The sequence below is a fragment of the Aptenodytes patagonicus genome, chromosome 2 (genome assembly GCF_965638725.1).
Source record: "Aptenodytes patagonicus chromosome 2, bAptPat1.pri.cur, whole genome shotgun sequence".
NCBI classification, from domain to species: Eukaryota; Metazoa; Chordata; class Aves; order Sphenisciformes; family Spheniscidae; genus Aptenodytes; species Aptenodytes patagonicus.
The window spans coordinates 55,136,642-55,153,236 of record NC_134950.1 but is presented as its reverse complement, the minus strand read 5'-3'; the positions used below and the strand labels follow the sequence as shown (position 1 = coordinate 55,153,236).

Genomic DNA, 16,595 nt, shown 5'->3' with positions numbered 1-16,595 from the left:
GAGAATGTAGAAAGATATATTCTTTGTCCGTATTGAAAATGAGAAATAGCTCTGTTTTGACTTTCTGATAACTTCCAGTGTGCATAGCTGAGGAAAAGGCAAGAACTAAGTTCTCTAGAGCATCGTATGACAACGATATGCCAGGGCCAAGGACAAAGCAGAGAAATGTAATGGAACATAAATAAAATAAAGTCAGTCTCTGAAGTGTTGTAAAACAGGAGAAAATGAAAAACCCCAATATAGTTATTTAAATCTGCAGCTCGATCGCTGTGTGAATGGACACTGAAATGTGTTTGACGGAGTACTGAGGGACAGCACTCAGCAGACAAGGTGCCCCTTGCATTCCCAAGTCCAAAGTCCTTTATACATAAGAACACAAATTTAAAAAAAAAAAGAAAGAAAAAGTTGAAAACTACATCTTGGGCTGTTGATTTCTGCTAGGTTTTTGTCCCTTGCTACCTGTTCTCTATGATAAAAAAGTCACTGTACTGCCTGCCACTTGTGCTGTATGTCCATCACGTGTTTTTTATTCCAGCTGGTAAGTTGCAATAACTTTAGCCAAATCTTTGTGGGGTTTTCTCCCCTTTTTGCACTAGTTTTAAACAGAAATATTTCCAGACACCATGATTCTACAATGTTGAGAAGTGAAATGCAAAAATAAGCGTTGATAAGGTATTCTTAGTAAGAAGAGAGTGAGGCCTCCAGTCTTTCAAACATGTAATTCTGCTAAACCGAAGGACATTGTTGTTTCACGTGGGCACCAGTGATGCAGCCAGGAGCGGTCTGAGGACTATCAGGAAGGACTACAGAGCCCTGGGAGCAGTGGTAAGGGACTCTGGGGCGCAGGTAGTTTTTTCATCAATCCTCCTGGTCAAAGGGAAGGGGTTTGAAAGGCCTAGTCGAATCTGGTGAATCAACAAACGGTTACAGGACTGGTGCCACAGCCAGGGGTTCGGCTGCTTAGACCATGGGACTCACTTTGAGAAACCTGGTCTACTGGGGGCTGACAGGGTCCATCTGTTAGAGAAGGGGAAGAGTATCTTCAGTCATGGGCTTGCCAAGCTGGTGAAGAGGGCTTTAGACTAAAGTTGCTGGGGGAGGGGAACCTCAATCTATCCCACTCCTACCAGTTTGATGCCAGGGCCAGCAATAGCTGCCCAGAGCCTGGAGAAGGATCACAGGTCAGCAGGAGAGCGCCTGAAGAACAGTACAAAGGAACTCCAGCCAGTAAGACAGCTTCATCGGGGGCCCAACTTAAATGCCTCTGTGCAAATGCACGTAGCATGGGGAATAAACAAGAGGAGTTAGAGAGGTGCGCAGTCCGGTGAAGCTCCCACTGACTGGAAAAGGGGAAACATAACCCCCATTTTTAAAAAGGGAAAAAAGGAAGGCCCGGGGAACTACAGGCCAGTCAGTCTCACCTCTGTGCCTGGGAAGATGATGGAACAGATCCTCCTGGAAGCTCTGCTAAGGCACGTGGAGGACAGGGAGGTGATTCGAGACAGCCGGCATGGCTTCACCAAGGGCAAGTCCTGCCTGACCAACCTAGTGGCCTTCTATGATGGGGTGACTACCTCAGTGGACATGGGAAGGGCTACAGCTGTCATCTATCTGGACTCTGTAAGGCCTTTGACACGGTCCCCCACAACATCCTCCTCTCTAAACTGGAGAGGTGTGGATTTGATGGGTGGACTGTCCGGTGGGTGAGGAATTAGATGGTCGCATCCAGAGGGTAATGGTCAACGGCTCAACGTCCAGATGGAGGCTGGTGACAAGTGGGATCCCACAGGGTTCCATATTGGGACCGGTACTGTTTAATATCTTCATCAATGACATAGACAGTGGGATCGAGCGTACCCTCAGCAAGTTTGCAGATGACACCAAGCTGAGTGGTGCGGTCGACACGCCTGAGGGACGGGATGCCATCCAGAGGGACCTGGACAAGCTGGAGAAGTGGGCCTGTGTGAACCTCATGAGGTTCAACAAGGCCAAGTGCAGGGTCCTGCACCTGGGTCAGGGCAACCCCCAGTATCAATACAGGCTGGGGGATGAAGGGATTGAGAGCAGCCCTGCCAAGAAGGACTTGGGGGTACTGGTGGATGAAAAGCTGGACATGAGCCAGCAATGTGCCCTTGCAGCCCAGAAGGCCAATCGTATCCTGGGCTGCATCAAAAGCAGCATGGCCAGCAGGTCGAGGGAGGTGATTCTGCCCCTCTGCTCTGCTCTGGTGAGACCCCACCTGGAGTACTGCGTCCAGCTCTGGAGCCCTCAGCATAAGAAAGACACAGACCTGTTGGAGTAGGTCCAGAGGAGGGTCACAAAAATGATCAGGGGGATGGAACACCTCTCCTATGAAGAAAGGCTGAGAGAGTTGGGGTTGTTCAGCCTAGAGAAGAGAAGGCTCCGGGGAGACCTTATTGCAGCCCTTCAATACTTAAAGGGGGCTTATAAGAAAGATGGGGACAAACTTTTTAGCAGGGTCTGTTGCAACAGGAGAAGGGGGAATGGCTTTAAACTAAAGGGGGGTAGATAGAGACTAGATATAAGGAAGAAATTTTTTACGCTGAGGGTGGTGAAGCACTGGCACAGGCTGCCCAGAGAGGTGGTGGATGCCCCATCCCTGGAAACATTCAAGGTGAGGTTGGACGGGGCTCTGAGCAACCTGATCTAGTTGAAGATGTCCCTGCTCATTGCAGGGGGGTTGGACTAGATGACCTTTAGGGGTCCCTTCCAACCCAAACTATTCTATGACATACATATGTGCTCTCTCCTTGCATGTTAAATTAGCGTTCGTATCTATCTGACTGTGTATGTACAGATAAGGAAGGAAATGAAATGTGCTCAATGCTTGGCCAAAAGCCTAAAATGGTATTTTAAAACATACCCAGAAAACAAGAAGGACCGTATTTAGTCAGGTGTTTGACATAAAAAGTAAGCTGTTATCAGTTTTCTTATTAGCTGATGCCTATGCAAGTTTGGTTGGCTGGTGGAGCAATTTCAAAATCAACATGCTTCTTGTGGGGTGGTGATATGTTGCCAGTATAAAACCTATTGCGTTAGAGATGGTTAGCTCACTATTTTTTAGGAAGAATAATTTATTAAGGAAGAAGAATTCGATAGAGGGGAAAAAAAAACCCAGTATCTGTTAGATACAATGCTAAGTCAAGGCTCAAGTTATTAGTGTCTGATGCCAACTCTATTTTAGCAAATACTAAGACAGGGCTTGCAGACCTCATTTTACACCCACTCACTTGAATATGCTAGACAGAGGCTGGAAATCATTGTGAAATGCTATCTTTTAACTCCCAAGGAGCTATGCCCACAACATGCATAAGGAAAAAACCAGAACAAAATGTAATTCAATATTTAGCAATACCCTAAAATAGTCAAAGTGTGGAAACTACAAATTAAGGATTAAATAAACCTTGCAAAATTGAGCAGCAACGGCTTATAAGAATGCTAAAATGAATGCTGCTGTCACATACCATCTGCTCCTTTAGGCACACATATTAAAGTTAGTCTTGACCTGCCTAATCCTGTAGTATTTGTAACTGACTTTCAAGTTTTATCGAAGTGCAAGGCTGGTTTACTAAGGGACCGAATCACGGCTGCGTGGCAGAGGAGTCTGCATGCAGCAAGCGGTTGGGATTTTCCAGGAGGCAGTTTGATTTCCTGCCCTCCTGTTAATTACATGCTTCCGAGAAACATGTAAACATCTTTCCTTAGATTTATTACATTCCTGCAAACAGCATGACCCTTTAAGCCCTGTGATGCAACGTCTGTTATGTATGATCTGTTCTCTAGGGAATATCACACATTTGGTCTGAAAGCATTCCTCAGCAGTATTTTTTTTCTGTATTGTTGAAATTTGCAATACCAGTTTTTTTTTTTCAAGGTCTAGTGCAGGGATTCCCAAAGGCTGTGCTACCACGGCAGCCTGCCCGCTTTGTCTGCCTGCAGCAACTGAGCTTGCTCCTACCCAAAATGAGTGGTCCCAGGGAACAGGGAACAATGTGTGTACAGGCCCATGGGCTGCAGAGGAAAACAGGAAGAGCACCCATGTGTGGCCACTTTTTTTTTTTTTTTTTTTTAAAGATGAAAAGTTTTCTATCTAATATGTCAAAGGTTTGGGAAAACATTGATCTCTATGGAGTTGCTGCTCAAAGCACAACAAAAATGAGCTGTGTTGAATTTGTTTTTTTCCCAGTATTGCTTTTCAACATTTCATGATAACTTATTTTTAAACTGCTTTTTGAGAGGCATTTACTGCCTTCTGTTTGCCTCTGTATTGTTCCTGGCTTCTGTAATACTGTTTCTGAGTTACTGTCATCCTAAATCATTTTTCCGTAGGAGGAGGTTATCTAAAAATGACAGTAGCGTTTGAAAAATCAAGTAAGCAAGCCGAAATAGGAGCATGGGTACATAGGCAATACCAATGGCAGATTAATTGCTGGTATCTAAAATGTTCCTGACTCTACTTTGACTGTTACTCACCTGTTATTTGGGCTTACATTGTCCAAATGCCTTCAGTATGGTGAAAGAGCTATTTGTTGCCATTTGAAACTCCCCAGGAACATACCAAATAATAGTTTAGTAACATTCCGGACAAGAAAAGGCTATGACCATGAGAAATGCGTGATGACAAGATTTCAGATATTTTCCCAGCTTTTGGAACAAATGCACTGGGCAGGACACAAAGGCGTACTGTTACTGATGTCCTGTGCCAGGATGGGGCCCCTGTGTCACATTTTGTTTCTCAACATCTGATAGCGATCCCAGAAACAAGCGATCTAAAGATAGTTCTTAGGTCAGTGGTGGAATGGATCCTTACTTCAGAGCGTACGAACACCACCTCTGTGACATCAGTTAGTTGCTGAGCTAGTATATTAAGCTGACTTCATGTTGTAGAATGCTTCAGTCATCTGATCACTGATCTGATAAAAGATGGTTTATTTGCTTAAATGCAGGGTAAAGAGCAGAAACAAGTGTATCCTGAGAGGTTAAAATGTTGCATGTTACCACTACCTCCAGCAGCAGTCGGAAGCTGGGGGGGGGCGGGGGGGAAGCAGCAGGCAAGCATATACTGGCAGCACTTCACATAAATGTAGTCCTCTTTGGAGGTTTCTCATGCAGGTGCAATAGCTGTTTGGCTTCAATTCGACCTTTGCGGATGTAGCCTTAGAACAGGGTAAATGGGTCATGTAAAATAAATCACTGCTTTTCAATAGTGCTTCACAGGGCATTATATATCACTGTAGATGTAAGACTATTAAACGTGTGCATCAGCCTATGAAAATAGTTTTTCATCATAAGCTTAGTCTGGCATGGAGCTTGGAGACCATTAAATATGAACCCCAAGGGAGAAAAGATTAGGTTCCAAGATTTTGACTGCAAAATGCTAAGTCTAAGCCATCAGAATCTTAAGCAGTTTCAGTGACCAAAGTTATTTTTATTTTTGGAAGTGGATTATTGATGACACATCCCTACAGCCCTCGGCACGCAACCTCAGCTGTCCGGATGTTCCTCGCTACAAAACGCATCTGATGCTCTTATATGGTCTCTTGGCTGGGTCTGTAGGTCTCGCAGCCTTCCAGCGGTTAAGGGTTTAGTGCCCACTTGCAGGTTAACTGGTCTCCTACATTACAATACAGATACTAGGGAAACCTGAACTTGGAAGGTCGTCATCAGTTATACTTGAACATCCTTGGAAATTCTTTCTCAATAACACATCTTCCTGAGTAGGTATCTTTACATTAATACGGTTCCTTGTCCCCACTCCCTAATCGGAGAAAGCAGCCAAGAACATAGCACCCACACAGTGCGACAAGGAAGAAAGCAGCTATGTCCCACATTTCAGCTGGCTGTTCAAAAATTGAGAGCAGCAGTACAGAAGATTTCGAAGGCGACGACTTCCTCTCGAGGAGGATACCAGATTCTTTTTTTATGTAACTCATATTTGTGATTTAAAAATCACTACTTCAAAACTTATTTCCAGCAAGAAAAATCCAGCTGGCTTGTCTGCCGATTACTTAGTGTAACTAACAGACCAGCACCTAAAACTTACTGAGAAGACAGGATCGGGGAAAGAATGGTTTGGGCACCCAGTGTTCATAACAGAAGAAAACTGATCCTCTGAATCTTACACCATTTAGACATCCAAAGGGAAAAAGTGATCACGACAGCCTAACACCTATCCTTAGTGCAGGCTGCTTGCATGCGTGCACACAGTATTGAATTGCACAGATGTGACAAGATCAGTCTAAAGAAGTGACAGCATAACTGTTCTTCAGATAATGTTGCATAGCAACATTTCAACAAGACTGTGTTTCCTAGATCTCTACCCTGTTGTCTTTGTCACATGGGCATTGTAGGTGAAAACTTCATACATACTTGTACCTTACCTTCCCAAAAAAAAAAAACCAAAAAACCAGCTGTTGCTAGAACCTTGCAGGCATCCTATGGCAAATACCTCAGCAACCATACTGAAGAGCACTGAGATAGTTTAAAAACAAACTTTTGAGAAAAGGAGCAGGAGCAGGTGTGGCAGTCTGAAGTAGTATAGCAAAGAACATAGTCTGGGTAGGAGAGAAAGAAAAATTGAGGCTAAGTTCTAGTTAGCAGATAAAACACAAAATTGGGAAAAGAATGGCTGAAAACTCATTTTATTTAAGCCCAAAAGTAGAATAAACCACCCAGGAATTAAATAATAATAATAATAATAAAAAAAAAAAATCAAAGTATGCCTGCTGAGTATACTTTGTCAAGTTAACTTATTTACAAAGCCAAAGCCAGAATATCTTCAAGAGCTGCCATACTGGGAACACAAGCAAGATTAAGTAACCACGACTGTGCTACTACACAGGACATGAGACAAACCCTCCTTACAGCATATGCTGTCCCAGCTTTTACAAGCCCTTTAGCTGAAGTAAAAAGACCCCAAGGAACAGGAATTCAAGTCATGTGAAATAGCTCAGGGCGTAGTTTCTGGAGAAGAGGTCATCGCTTTAATTGATAAATAGGTAGGCAAGATAAATTCCCCTTATGCTTTTCAGCTTGCAGTAGCCAAGAGACCCATGGAAGGACATGGTCGTGCCAAGAACTAAGAGAACAACCTTCCTCTTTTCTTGGTATTTGAGACAACAGCACCAGCACAGCTCTTTTTGAATGAATGAGTCTTGCTTGCTTAAAAGCCATCTTATCGATGTAGCTGAGGAAAGTGTATGATCTTTTAAAAAGTGAGAGGGAATTTAGCATGTATAGGGTTTTACCAAGTTAATTCTCAGAACTACTTTGCTCACATTCTCACATGCAAATTAGAAGCTGCAGAACAATAAAGCTTTATGTAGGTTTTCTGGCCATGTATTGCTGTTAATTAGTGCCAGCACAGACACTGTAGCTCAGAGACAGATTCCTTTGCACAAGCTTCCTTCAGCAGAAGGGAAAAAAAATACACCTAATTCCCACCTATTGCCAGCATAAAACCTTAGCAAACAGGAATGCAAACTTTGCCATGAAAATATTGCTAAAAAACTATCAATATTAAAAGGAAATAGAAGCTGGGCATTATATCTGCTTAAGAATCATAAATGTCCTCTGCTGGCCATTTCGCAATTGTTACAATCTTCCCTAACCATTTCTCTGGCTAACTACTTACTGTGGGGATGGGAATCTCACTAACGGACATTCCCGAGTTTGATTTTAATGAGCAAACACTGTACCACCTGGCATGACAAGGCACTTAAGCAGAAAACAACAGAGAAAGGAATGTGCAGCTGGAAGGAGAAAAACAAGATAAAGACCATGAAGGCATTTCGCATGATCAGAAAGAACGGGCCAATCTGCTAGAGCATAGATGCGCGTGAACACAAGGCTGTAACCTATCTGCAAGCTGCAGGTAGTGTGTGTCCATAGTAGATAACTATATAAGCCTTGTTATAAGTATGAATAGAGGAGAATGACCATACTCATATTGAGATCCATCATTACTCCGGATTCGCACTCCCGCTCCGCCGTCGACACCGGTAAACTCCGACACTTACACCAGTCAAATGCCACTTCAAAAACCTGAGATAAGAGATTTGTAGAGCTGCATTTTTAAAGACACCGGCACATCCTGCTAAGAGCATTTCAGAACTGTATGACACTGCACAAAACATTATGAAAATGAGTTTTCCAGCTTGATTTGCAACTACAAGTAAAATACAATTAACACACCTGCATTTGTAAATGCATAATAGAAATGTCATTCTTCACAAAAGAATTGGAGGTATTTTATCTATATAGCAATCTTTATTTCAAAATGGCATTACAAAAATGTAAAAATCCAGCTAAACCAGAAACATTGAGATTATTTTCCTGGACTATCAAGTCCATGGATCTTTGTCCCATATCCTTTTCCTCACAATATCTTCCCCACTTCCAGTCTGATTACACAGGTGCAAATGTGCCTAAATGGCCTGGAATAGATAAATACATTGAGAAAGGCAAAAGCTGTAAAGCTAAATGCATGCAACAAGTTCTATCAGGAAGAAACCCTCAAAAATAAACGTAAGCGTAAAGTAGAGATAATCTGCAGGTATCCAGGGATTTGCTCAGTCATCCTTGTCTTTTGCTCCGTGTTTCAGGATGCGCGTGAATTCAATGTAGTTGAAATTCCCCTTTTTGTCGATGGGTGCCTCTCTGTACAGCTCATCTACCTCTTCGTCTGTGAACCTGTCTCCCATTGTCGTCAGCAGCTCTCGCAGGTAGTCTTCCTGAATGAACCCTAGAACACAACGTAAGAGGACATAAGCAAAAGGAGTTTTTACATTTATCTGCTAATAGATGGATGATAATTTCTTTCTTTGAATTCTTTGTTTCAATTAAAGAGACCTACAGTCTTTGTTGCCAAATGAAAACAAAGACATTAAAGCCTATTACTGTAGTTGCCAAATAATTACAAGCATTCAATCAAGTCAAGACTCTTAGTTAATTTACATGGTCTCACTGCTTCAGGTAAAGGCCATTTTATGATTTGCCTTTTTTGTTTCAAAGAATATACAAATTTGTCAGTATACATATTGGTCCTTCTTCCCACCAGCAGGGCTATGCTCCCGATAGTGCTGAGAGCCTTCTAACAACTGTGTATTTTACACAAAGGCAATCCATTTGTCTTGAACATTCCTCATGAAAACCACTAAAAAAAAAATTATGGAACTTGACTACCAATCAATGTTCAACAAGTGAATGAAACACAGGGATTTCTGAAATATTTCAAAGATTTTAAATTGATCTTAAATCAGTGACAAAACTCAGATTTACTAGAGTGGTTGCAAAGAAAACATTTTTGGCATTGTTTATTAAACAAGCAGCCTTATGTGACTTGTGATTCCTTCTATCAGCACTCTTGTGAGTCACACAAGGTTTTTCTGGTATTAATTTTCTTCTCCTTTAAGTGCAGCTTAACAGAGGGAAGGTGGATACAAGATGCTGACAGAAAACAAGTTCTTCATAAAAGCACAACAGCTTTGAAGACAAGGATTTCCCTTACAAGAGTTGCCCCAAAGCTCAATTTTAAGTTAGGAAAAATTTAAGACCCTGGTTCCCAACGAACATCTTTTTTTCCCTTCCTCTTGTCTTGAACAACAGAACTGAAGTGCCAGAAGTTTGGGATTTTAAAGTTTTAGAGTGTTTGAAAAGGTAATCTCAGCTGCTGAGGATACACGGCATGATTTTTAGTTTGCAGAAATCAGAATCTTCAGAGTTAAAAAATTCATCACCACTTCTATGAAGACAAGTATTTATTGTTACAAAACTAAGTAGAAATAATACATGTAGTACCCTGTTATTTTACCCGCATACCTGTTGCTTCTTCATCAAAGCAAGCAAAAGCATTCCTGATTACGTCTTCCGGATCGGTGCCATTTAGCTTCTCACCAAACATTGTGAGGAACATAGTGAAGTTTATGGGGCCTGGAGCCTCATTCATCATGGCATCTAGGTATTCATCCGTTGGATTCTTTCCTACAAATAAAGGGATTCATATTTGATTTAGCTTTCAAACTAAAAAAAAAAAGTGATCTGAACAACGTAATACAAACTGAGACACCTCTCATAAGCTATCCCAAACTCAATATTTTAATTTTAACAGCACAAATTTGCTTGGCAACCGTAAACAGAAAAGTGACATTACCAAGGGAGGCGAGCATATCGTGCAAGTCCTCTTTGTCAATGAAGCCATCCCTGTTCTGGTCAATCATGTTGAAGGCCTCCTTGAATTCTTGAATCTGCGACTGATCAAACATTGCAAATACATTGGAAGTGGCACGCTGAGGGCGCTTCTTGGTGGTCTTCGTCTTTGCCCTTTTGCTAGACATGTTGGCTGTTGGTTCTAAGGAGACAGAATATCCAAGATTTAGCCTTATTAAATCAGATTACAAGTCCTTGGGGGAAAGATGGATAAAGGAATATCAAATTTCATATTATAAGCAAATACCCCAAAGTACACATTTATTTTAGTATCTCCTGTTCTATTTTCTTTCATTTGGACTTCACTTGCTATGAAGCATAATGTCTTTCAGGATTCAGGGACTGGCACTGTAGGCCAATAGCAGGCTACATTAAAAAACAAATCGAATCATAGTTCCTGAAATGAAACTCACACAGTGCTTGTACTGCTGATTCAATACTCTATCTGCATCTTCCACAAATTAAGATGACTACATACTTAGCAGTTTAGGAGGCACTATTGACCTATGACTATTGACATAGAAGGATATGGGCTGCTAACCTGGCATAGTATGCAGTGGTTAAATAAATCAAGCAGTATGCTAAACTAACATTTGGGAGGGGGGGGAAAAAAAAAAGTATTTTAGGCTCTGAATAGCATTTTGTTAGAATAGCTGCTGTTAAAAGAGCAGTAGGTCTCAGGACAACGACCCCAACAAAAGCCTAACATTTTTGTGAAGATTGTTGGATGGTGCTGGCAGAGAGATCTGCCAAAGAACTCCTACTAGAGTGCTTTCAAAGTCAACTAGAGGATTGTGTGTGTTAGAAAAAGGACACTGACGTGGTTCAAAAGCACCACATTGCTATTCTCTTACACAGTGGAACTATTACACAATACATATGCAAATGCAAGCATACTCTTTTTAAAAATTCATTGACATAATTGTTCTAAAAATCTGAAGATTGTTTCTTTTAAATTATCAATCTTTTAAAACATTTATATACTCCTATAGAATCTTTATATAGTTTCATGTATCACAAATATACTAATTCCATTGTTTCCCTTGAGCTGTCAAATGAAGAAATAAACATGGTAGTTTACATGTTATAACACTAATAATCAGGGTAGAAGTGAGGCTTTCAAGTTAACTGCTTCTTTTTAGCTGGGAAGATACATTTAGTGTTCAACTATGGTTGACGGTACAAACATGAAAAGCTGAGTCACTCACTGAAATGCAAACACGGAGACCTCAACATTGCTGTTGGATGAAAGGAAGGTAGACCCTGCTTAATGTTGTTTCTATAAGTCTTTACACCTCTATGCTTTAGTTTTATCTAATGCAAGCAATCCATGCTGCTATAATCCTTTATTATGCCCAAACCAAATGTTATGCAAACCAGATTCCTTCCATCCTGATGTTGCATTTTACAGGAAGCACCTGCAGCAAGTGTCCTGAAAGGACAAATTTAAGCTTTACCTGTAGTCACAAGAATACCAACGTTTTGAAATTTACACTAAGTATTAATTTTATAACTTTAAAAAAAAATTATCTGGTCAGAAATGCAATTCTAATCAGAGTCACTGCACAGTTCTAATGGTTTCTCAGATAGTTTGCTCAAAGCGACTGTATTTTCTGTTAGACTCCTAAAAAGCAAGACTGAAGTCACTAACTTGGATCCATCCTTAAAAAAAAAAGGGAGTAAAATTAAGCAAAGTAACTCCCTTACATGGTCAATCAATCCAATATTCAGGTAAAAAGCACTTAGTTTTTTTGGTTTTAATTAAAGGAAAGACATTTTACCTTGCTTTGTATCAGATACATGACATGCTGTACCAAGCATCTGGATCATAAAAGGATATTCCATGGTTACGTCCTTCTCAGTCCGTCTACAAAGAGCATTACTGATTTCCCCTGCTAATTCCACACTTTTAAATCCTACGTGCCTATACAACATTCTTCTGACGTATAAGAAAACCCATTATGTCCCGAACTAAAAATAGCCTATGAAATGCAACTGCACATCATTCAACAACACTGAAGTTCTCTTCATTGCATTCACTAACCACAAGGTATCCGAGATGTTTGGCCTCCAACAACACTTCAACAAATAAATATGAACTCCTGACATCTAGATATTTATGAAGACAGCTGACAATAAAGGTAGTTTGCTTTCAAGCTACAGTCAAGGGTTGTGCATAACTTCAGTCTTTTTCTTACCTCTGTAAAAACACTCATAACAAGTGACGTTAAACTCTGAATTAAAAGTTCCACTACCCAGAATAGAGTCAAACAATATCTGTTAATAACTGTTCTCTGAAATAATTCATAGGTTTCAGGATACAGCCTATTCAAAGTAAACTAAAAAGTTTACTTTGCATGTGCTGCAAGGCAGTGCTCCCAGCAAGCCACTACCTGCAATTCTCTCAGGTATAATTCAATCTAATCGAGAGGAGGTAACAAAAGCAGGCTACTGCTGACTGTAGCTACACGTGGTGGGAAGAGAGCCCATTTCTTTCTAATTCTGTTCAGAAAATTACCATATCAGAATATCGTACTAGAGATGAAAAAATTTTCATGCTTGCATTACTATTTTCTAAGTTTCGCTCAACCAGGCTTGGGAGGCAGCCATACAGAATACACAACTCTCACTTGAAGAGACCTGTCAGCCTGCATAGAGAGAAACATTAGGTCTCACAAGATTGTAGTACCTTTCAGCCCAAGTTTGGTGCAGCTATGCCTGAAATGGTAAAAAACTGGCTGGATGGCCGGGCCCAAAGAGTTGTGGTGAATGGAGTTAAATCCAGCTGGCAGCTGGTCACGAGCGGTGTTCCCCAGGGCTCAGTATTGGGGCCAGTTCTGTTTAGTATCTTTATCAATGATCTAGATGAGGGATCGGGTGCACCCTCAGTAAGTTTGCAGACGACACCAAGTTGGGCGGGAGTGTTGATCTGCTCGAGGGTAGGAAGGCTCTGCAGAGGGACCTGGACAGGCTGGATCGACGGGCCAAGGCCAACTGTATGAGATTCAACAAGGCCAAGTGCCAGGTCCTGCACTTCAGCCACAACAACCCCATGCAGCGCTACAGGCTTGGGGAAGAGCGGCTGGAAAGCTGCCTGGCGGAAAAGGACCTGGGGGTGCTGGTTGACAGCCGGCTGAACATGAGCTGGCAGTGTGCCCAGGCGGCCAAGAAGGCCAATGGCATCCTGGCCTGTATCAGAAATAGTGTGGCCAGCAGGAGTAGGGAAGTGATTGTCCCTTTGCACTGGTGGGGCCACACCTTGAACACTGTGTTCAGTTTTGGGCCCCTCACTACAAGAAAGACATTGAGGTGCTGAAGCACGTCCAAAGAAGAGCAACAAAGCTGGTGAAGGATCTAGAACCTAAGTCTTCTGAGGAGCAGCTGAGGGAACTGGGGTTGTTTAGCCTGGAGAAAAGGAGGCTGAGGGGAGACCTTATCGCTCTCTACAACTACCTGAAAGGAGGTTGTAGCGAGGTGGGTGTCAGTCTTTTCTCCCAAGTAACAAGCAATAGGACAAGAGGAAACAACAAAACACAGGGGAGGCTTGGATTGGATATTAGGAAAAACTTCTTCACCGAAAGGGTTGTCAAGCATTGGAACAGGCTGCCCAGGGAAGTGGTTGAGTCACCATCCCTGGAGGTATTTAAAAGCTTTGTACATGTGCTGCTTAGGGACATGGTTTAGTGGTGAACTTGGCAGTGCTAGATTAATGGTTGGACTCAATGATCTTAAAGGTCTTTTCCAACCTAAACAATTCTATGAAATACTGCACTCAGCTGTGGAAAACTCTATTAGAAAGAGGGTGATAAATTGGAACATGTTCAGAAAAAAAGGACATCAATCCAGTTAGCCAAAGAGATCAACTTACGATGAGAAAGTTCCAAGTGTTTGCACTTAGTGTCATCTCCGTGTACAACAGTGAACGATGTAACAAGCAAGAACTAGCCTCATTTGAGTCAAGCACTGGACCCACTAATTTTATTGAAAATAAAATGTCATCTGATAAATCCACCAGGTCATTTATTAAAAAAAATCATGCTTTTATAATTGAAATAGGGTAAGTATAGGCTGAAACGGGAAGAATTTCAGCAGATGAAAAGTGGAAATACTTCACATTAGATAGTACAAGTCATGACAGGCAGGCTTAATCTGTTGTTTAATACTATGATGCACTGAATGGTATAGGCCTTGTTTTGGAAACTGTTCAAGAAACTTCTAAAGTAAGATCTTGCCTGTAAGACTTACCATAAGATATTTCCAAAAACATAACCTTTATGTAGGAAGTTTTTCACATATTAAAAAAATGAATGAATTACACCCACTGGACTAGAGAGGTAGTAACAGCACTGTGCCACTCTGTGCTGCTGGTACATGTACATTCATTTGCTTAGTCGAGCAATAGCAATGGATATCAAACTACAGAAGCACCTTACCTCTGGGAAAAAGATAAACCCTAGAAGGAGACAAAACTGAGCAACTAAAGAACTTGAGCCAGACAATAAGATATAAAACTTTACAACCCACTAACAGTGGTGCAAGTTTGATCTGTTCAGAGGCAGTGACCAAAAGTTATGCTTCAGAGAACAGCCTTGTTTTTCAAGAGTGGTTTTATAATGACTGTGATTGTCTATCACTCAAAATAAAAAACAAACAAAAAAAAAAAAAACAAAAACCACAACACAAAAAAGATACCCAAGAAAGTCTCTGCATAAAATTTAGTACTGAATATTTTATTTTAACACTGCCAATTATTTGGGACCTTTATTAAACTAAGATAGAATAGCCACCTTCTATTAAATCATCAAATTAAAAAGTCAGCGTCAAAGCTAAATCCCAAGTTCTGTCTGTGTCATCAGTTACACCATCAGGTACCACCACTAATCCATCACAGTCCGGGTGGTAGCAGGAAGAGATGATAAGACCAAGGTACTCCAGCAGATCTCTGGCAAAGCTCAATAAAGAGCAGATTACACTTTGAAAAAGACACCCTATGCACTCTCACCTAGTCTTGAAAGCCACCTTGATACACTCCTCATTAATAAGTTTTCCTAAACCCTTGTACAGGAGTCAAGCCTGCCTCAAAATCTAGTTTTTGTGACTCAACAAAGCCTCTGTCTGCAAGTTAGAGAGCAGAAACCACTATGAACTGTCCTTAAGAGCTCTGTTGCGGCCATAGTTATCTCAAAACGTAAGCAGGAAAGGGCGGACTCACGACCTCTCCTGCTATCTCAACCTCTTCCAACCGCAGGACCTTTCAGACTAGCCCTTCCCCTGCTCTAACAATGGCGAGGAAGCGGCTGGAGAGGGTCGATGCGGCCGGAAGGCAGCTGATCCCCTCCGACAGAAGGCTGGTGCCAGCGGGCGCTGCCGCCCGTGCCCGCGGCAACGGCCCACCGCCCGCCTCGCAGGACAGGCCGCAGGCCACCGCCAAGCCGGTGTCCCCCTCCCCAGCCCCGGCCGCGCAGGGCGGTTCGCAGCTGACGGGCGCGGGCTGCGGCCAGCGCCCCTCTGAGGGAGAGCCGCAGGGCCCGCGCCACGCACGCCTCCAGCCGGGCCGGGCAGCGGCGAGGCGAGGCGAGAGCCGCGGGGGGCCGCCCCCGAGGAGGGTGACGCCGCAAGCGACCCCTGGCCCGGCGCCGGCCCGGCTCCTCAGGCGGCCCGGCCTCGCGCGCTGTCCCCGGCCCGCCGCACCCCTCACCTCCCCCCGGCTCCAGACCCCGCGGGCGGTGGCCCAGGCCCCCCCTCAGCGCTGGCGGCGGCCCCGCCTCACCTGGCGGCTGCGGGAGAGGGTCCTCGTCCGAGCGCGGCGGGGAGCGGCTGCGGCGGCAACGGCACTTCCGGAGAGCGAGCGGCCACCGCCCCGCCGCCGCAGAGGAAGGAAGGCGTGGACGAGACCATGCGCGCGGGGGGGGGAGGGAGGGGGGGGAAGTGGCGACGGGGCCCGTCGCGTCGGCGGCGAGGCGGCGCAGACCGCGCAAGGGGGTGTCCCGAGGGTGATTGTGTGTTTCGCGCTTCCTGCCAGGGGTCTCTACGCTCCTCAGGAGGATGAGGTCAAGGCCCCGGACTCGGCCTCTGTCCCGTGCCCCCCCCCCCCCGGCGGAGCGGAGCGTTGGTGCAGCGCGGTGCGGTCACCGCATTCCAGGGGCGGGGGGCGGAGGGAGCGCCGCGTCTGCCCTTGTAAGGCAGCGGCGGGAGTTTCCTGCTCGCCCGGCTCCCGGCGGCGGGCGGGGCGCGGCCGGGCGCGGTTCCGGCGGGGGGGGGGTCTGTGTGTGTGTGTTTGCCTCCCCTCGCCGGGCAGCCGCGCCGGTGCCGGGCTCCCCGGGAGCCGCTCGTCCCCCTCGCCTTCCATCACCGGACGCGGCCGCAAA

General features: G+C 43.9%; 1 protein-coding gene across 2 annotated transcripts; it reads right to left on the bottom strand.

Annotated features, from left to right (window-relative positions):
- Window positions 1-8,269: 8,269 nt before the first annotated feature.
- LOC143156438 (myosin regulatory light chain 2, smooth muscle minor isoform) lies at window positions 8,270-16,071 on the bottom strand. 2 transcript variants are annotated; one of them, XM_076329894.1, is made up of 4 exons: window positions 15,998-16,071; window positions 10,172-10,369; window positions 9,841-10,002; window positions 8,270-8,764 (listed from the first exon to the last, which is right to left on the bottom strand). In XM_076329894.1, exons 2-4 carry the CDS (start codon window positions 10,353-10,355, stop codon window positions 8,592-8,594), a joined length of 519 nt encoding a protein of 172 aa, XP_076186009.1. In that variant the 5' UTR covers window positions 10,356-10,369; window positions 15,998-16,071; the 3' UTR covers window positions 8,270-8,591. The 2 variants fall into 2 exon arrangements, with proteins under 2 accessions (XP_076186009.1, XP_076186007.1); XM_076329892.1 differs by lacking the exon at window positions 15,998-16,071 and adding an exon at window positions 12,009-12,177.
- Window positions 16,072-16,595: the final 524 nt, after the last annotated feature.

Bases quoted from the DNA above. Each gene is read 5' to 3' on its own strand.
- LOC143156438 (XM_076329892.1), bottom strand. From the start codon at position 12,162: ATGTTGTATAGGCACGTAGGATTTAAAAGTGTGGAATTAGCAGGGGAA. The intron at 10,003-10,171 runs GTAATGTCACTT...CTTTATTTGTAG, and splicing joins CGATATGCTCGCCTCCCTTG to GAAAGAATCCAACGGATGAA. The intron at 8,765-9,840 runs GTATGCGGGTAA...GTTGTGTTCTAG, and splicing joins CTTTGATGAAGAAGCAACAG to GGTTCATTCAGGAAGACTAC.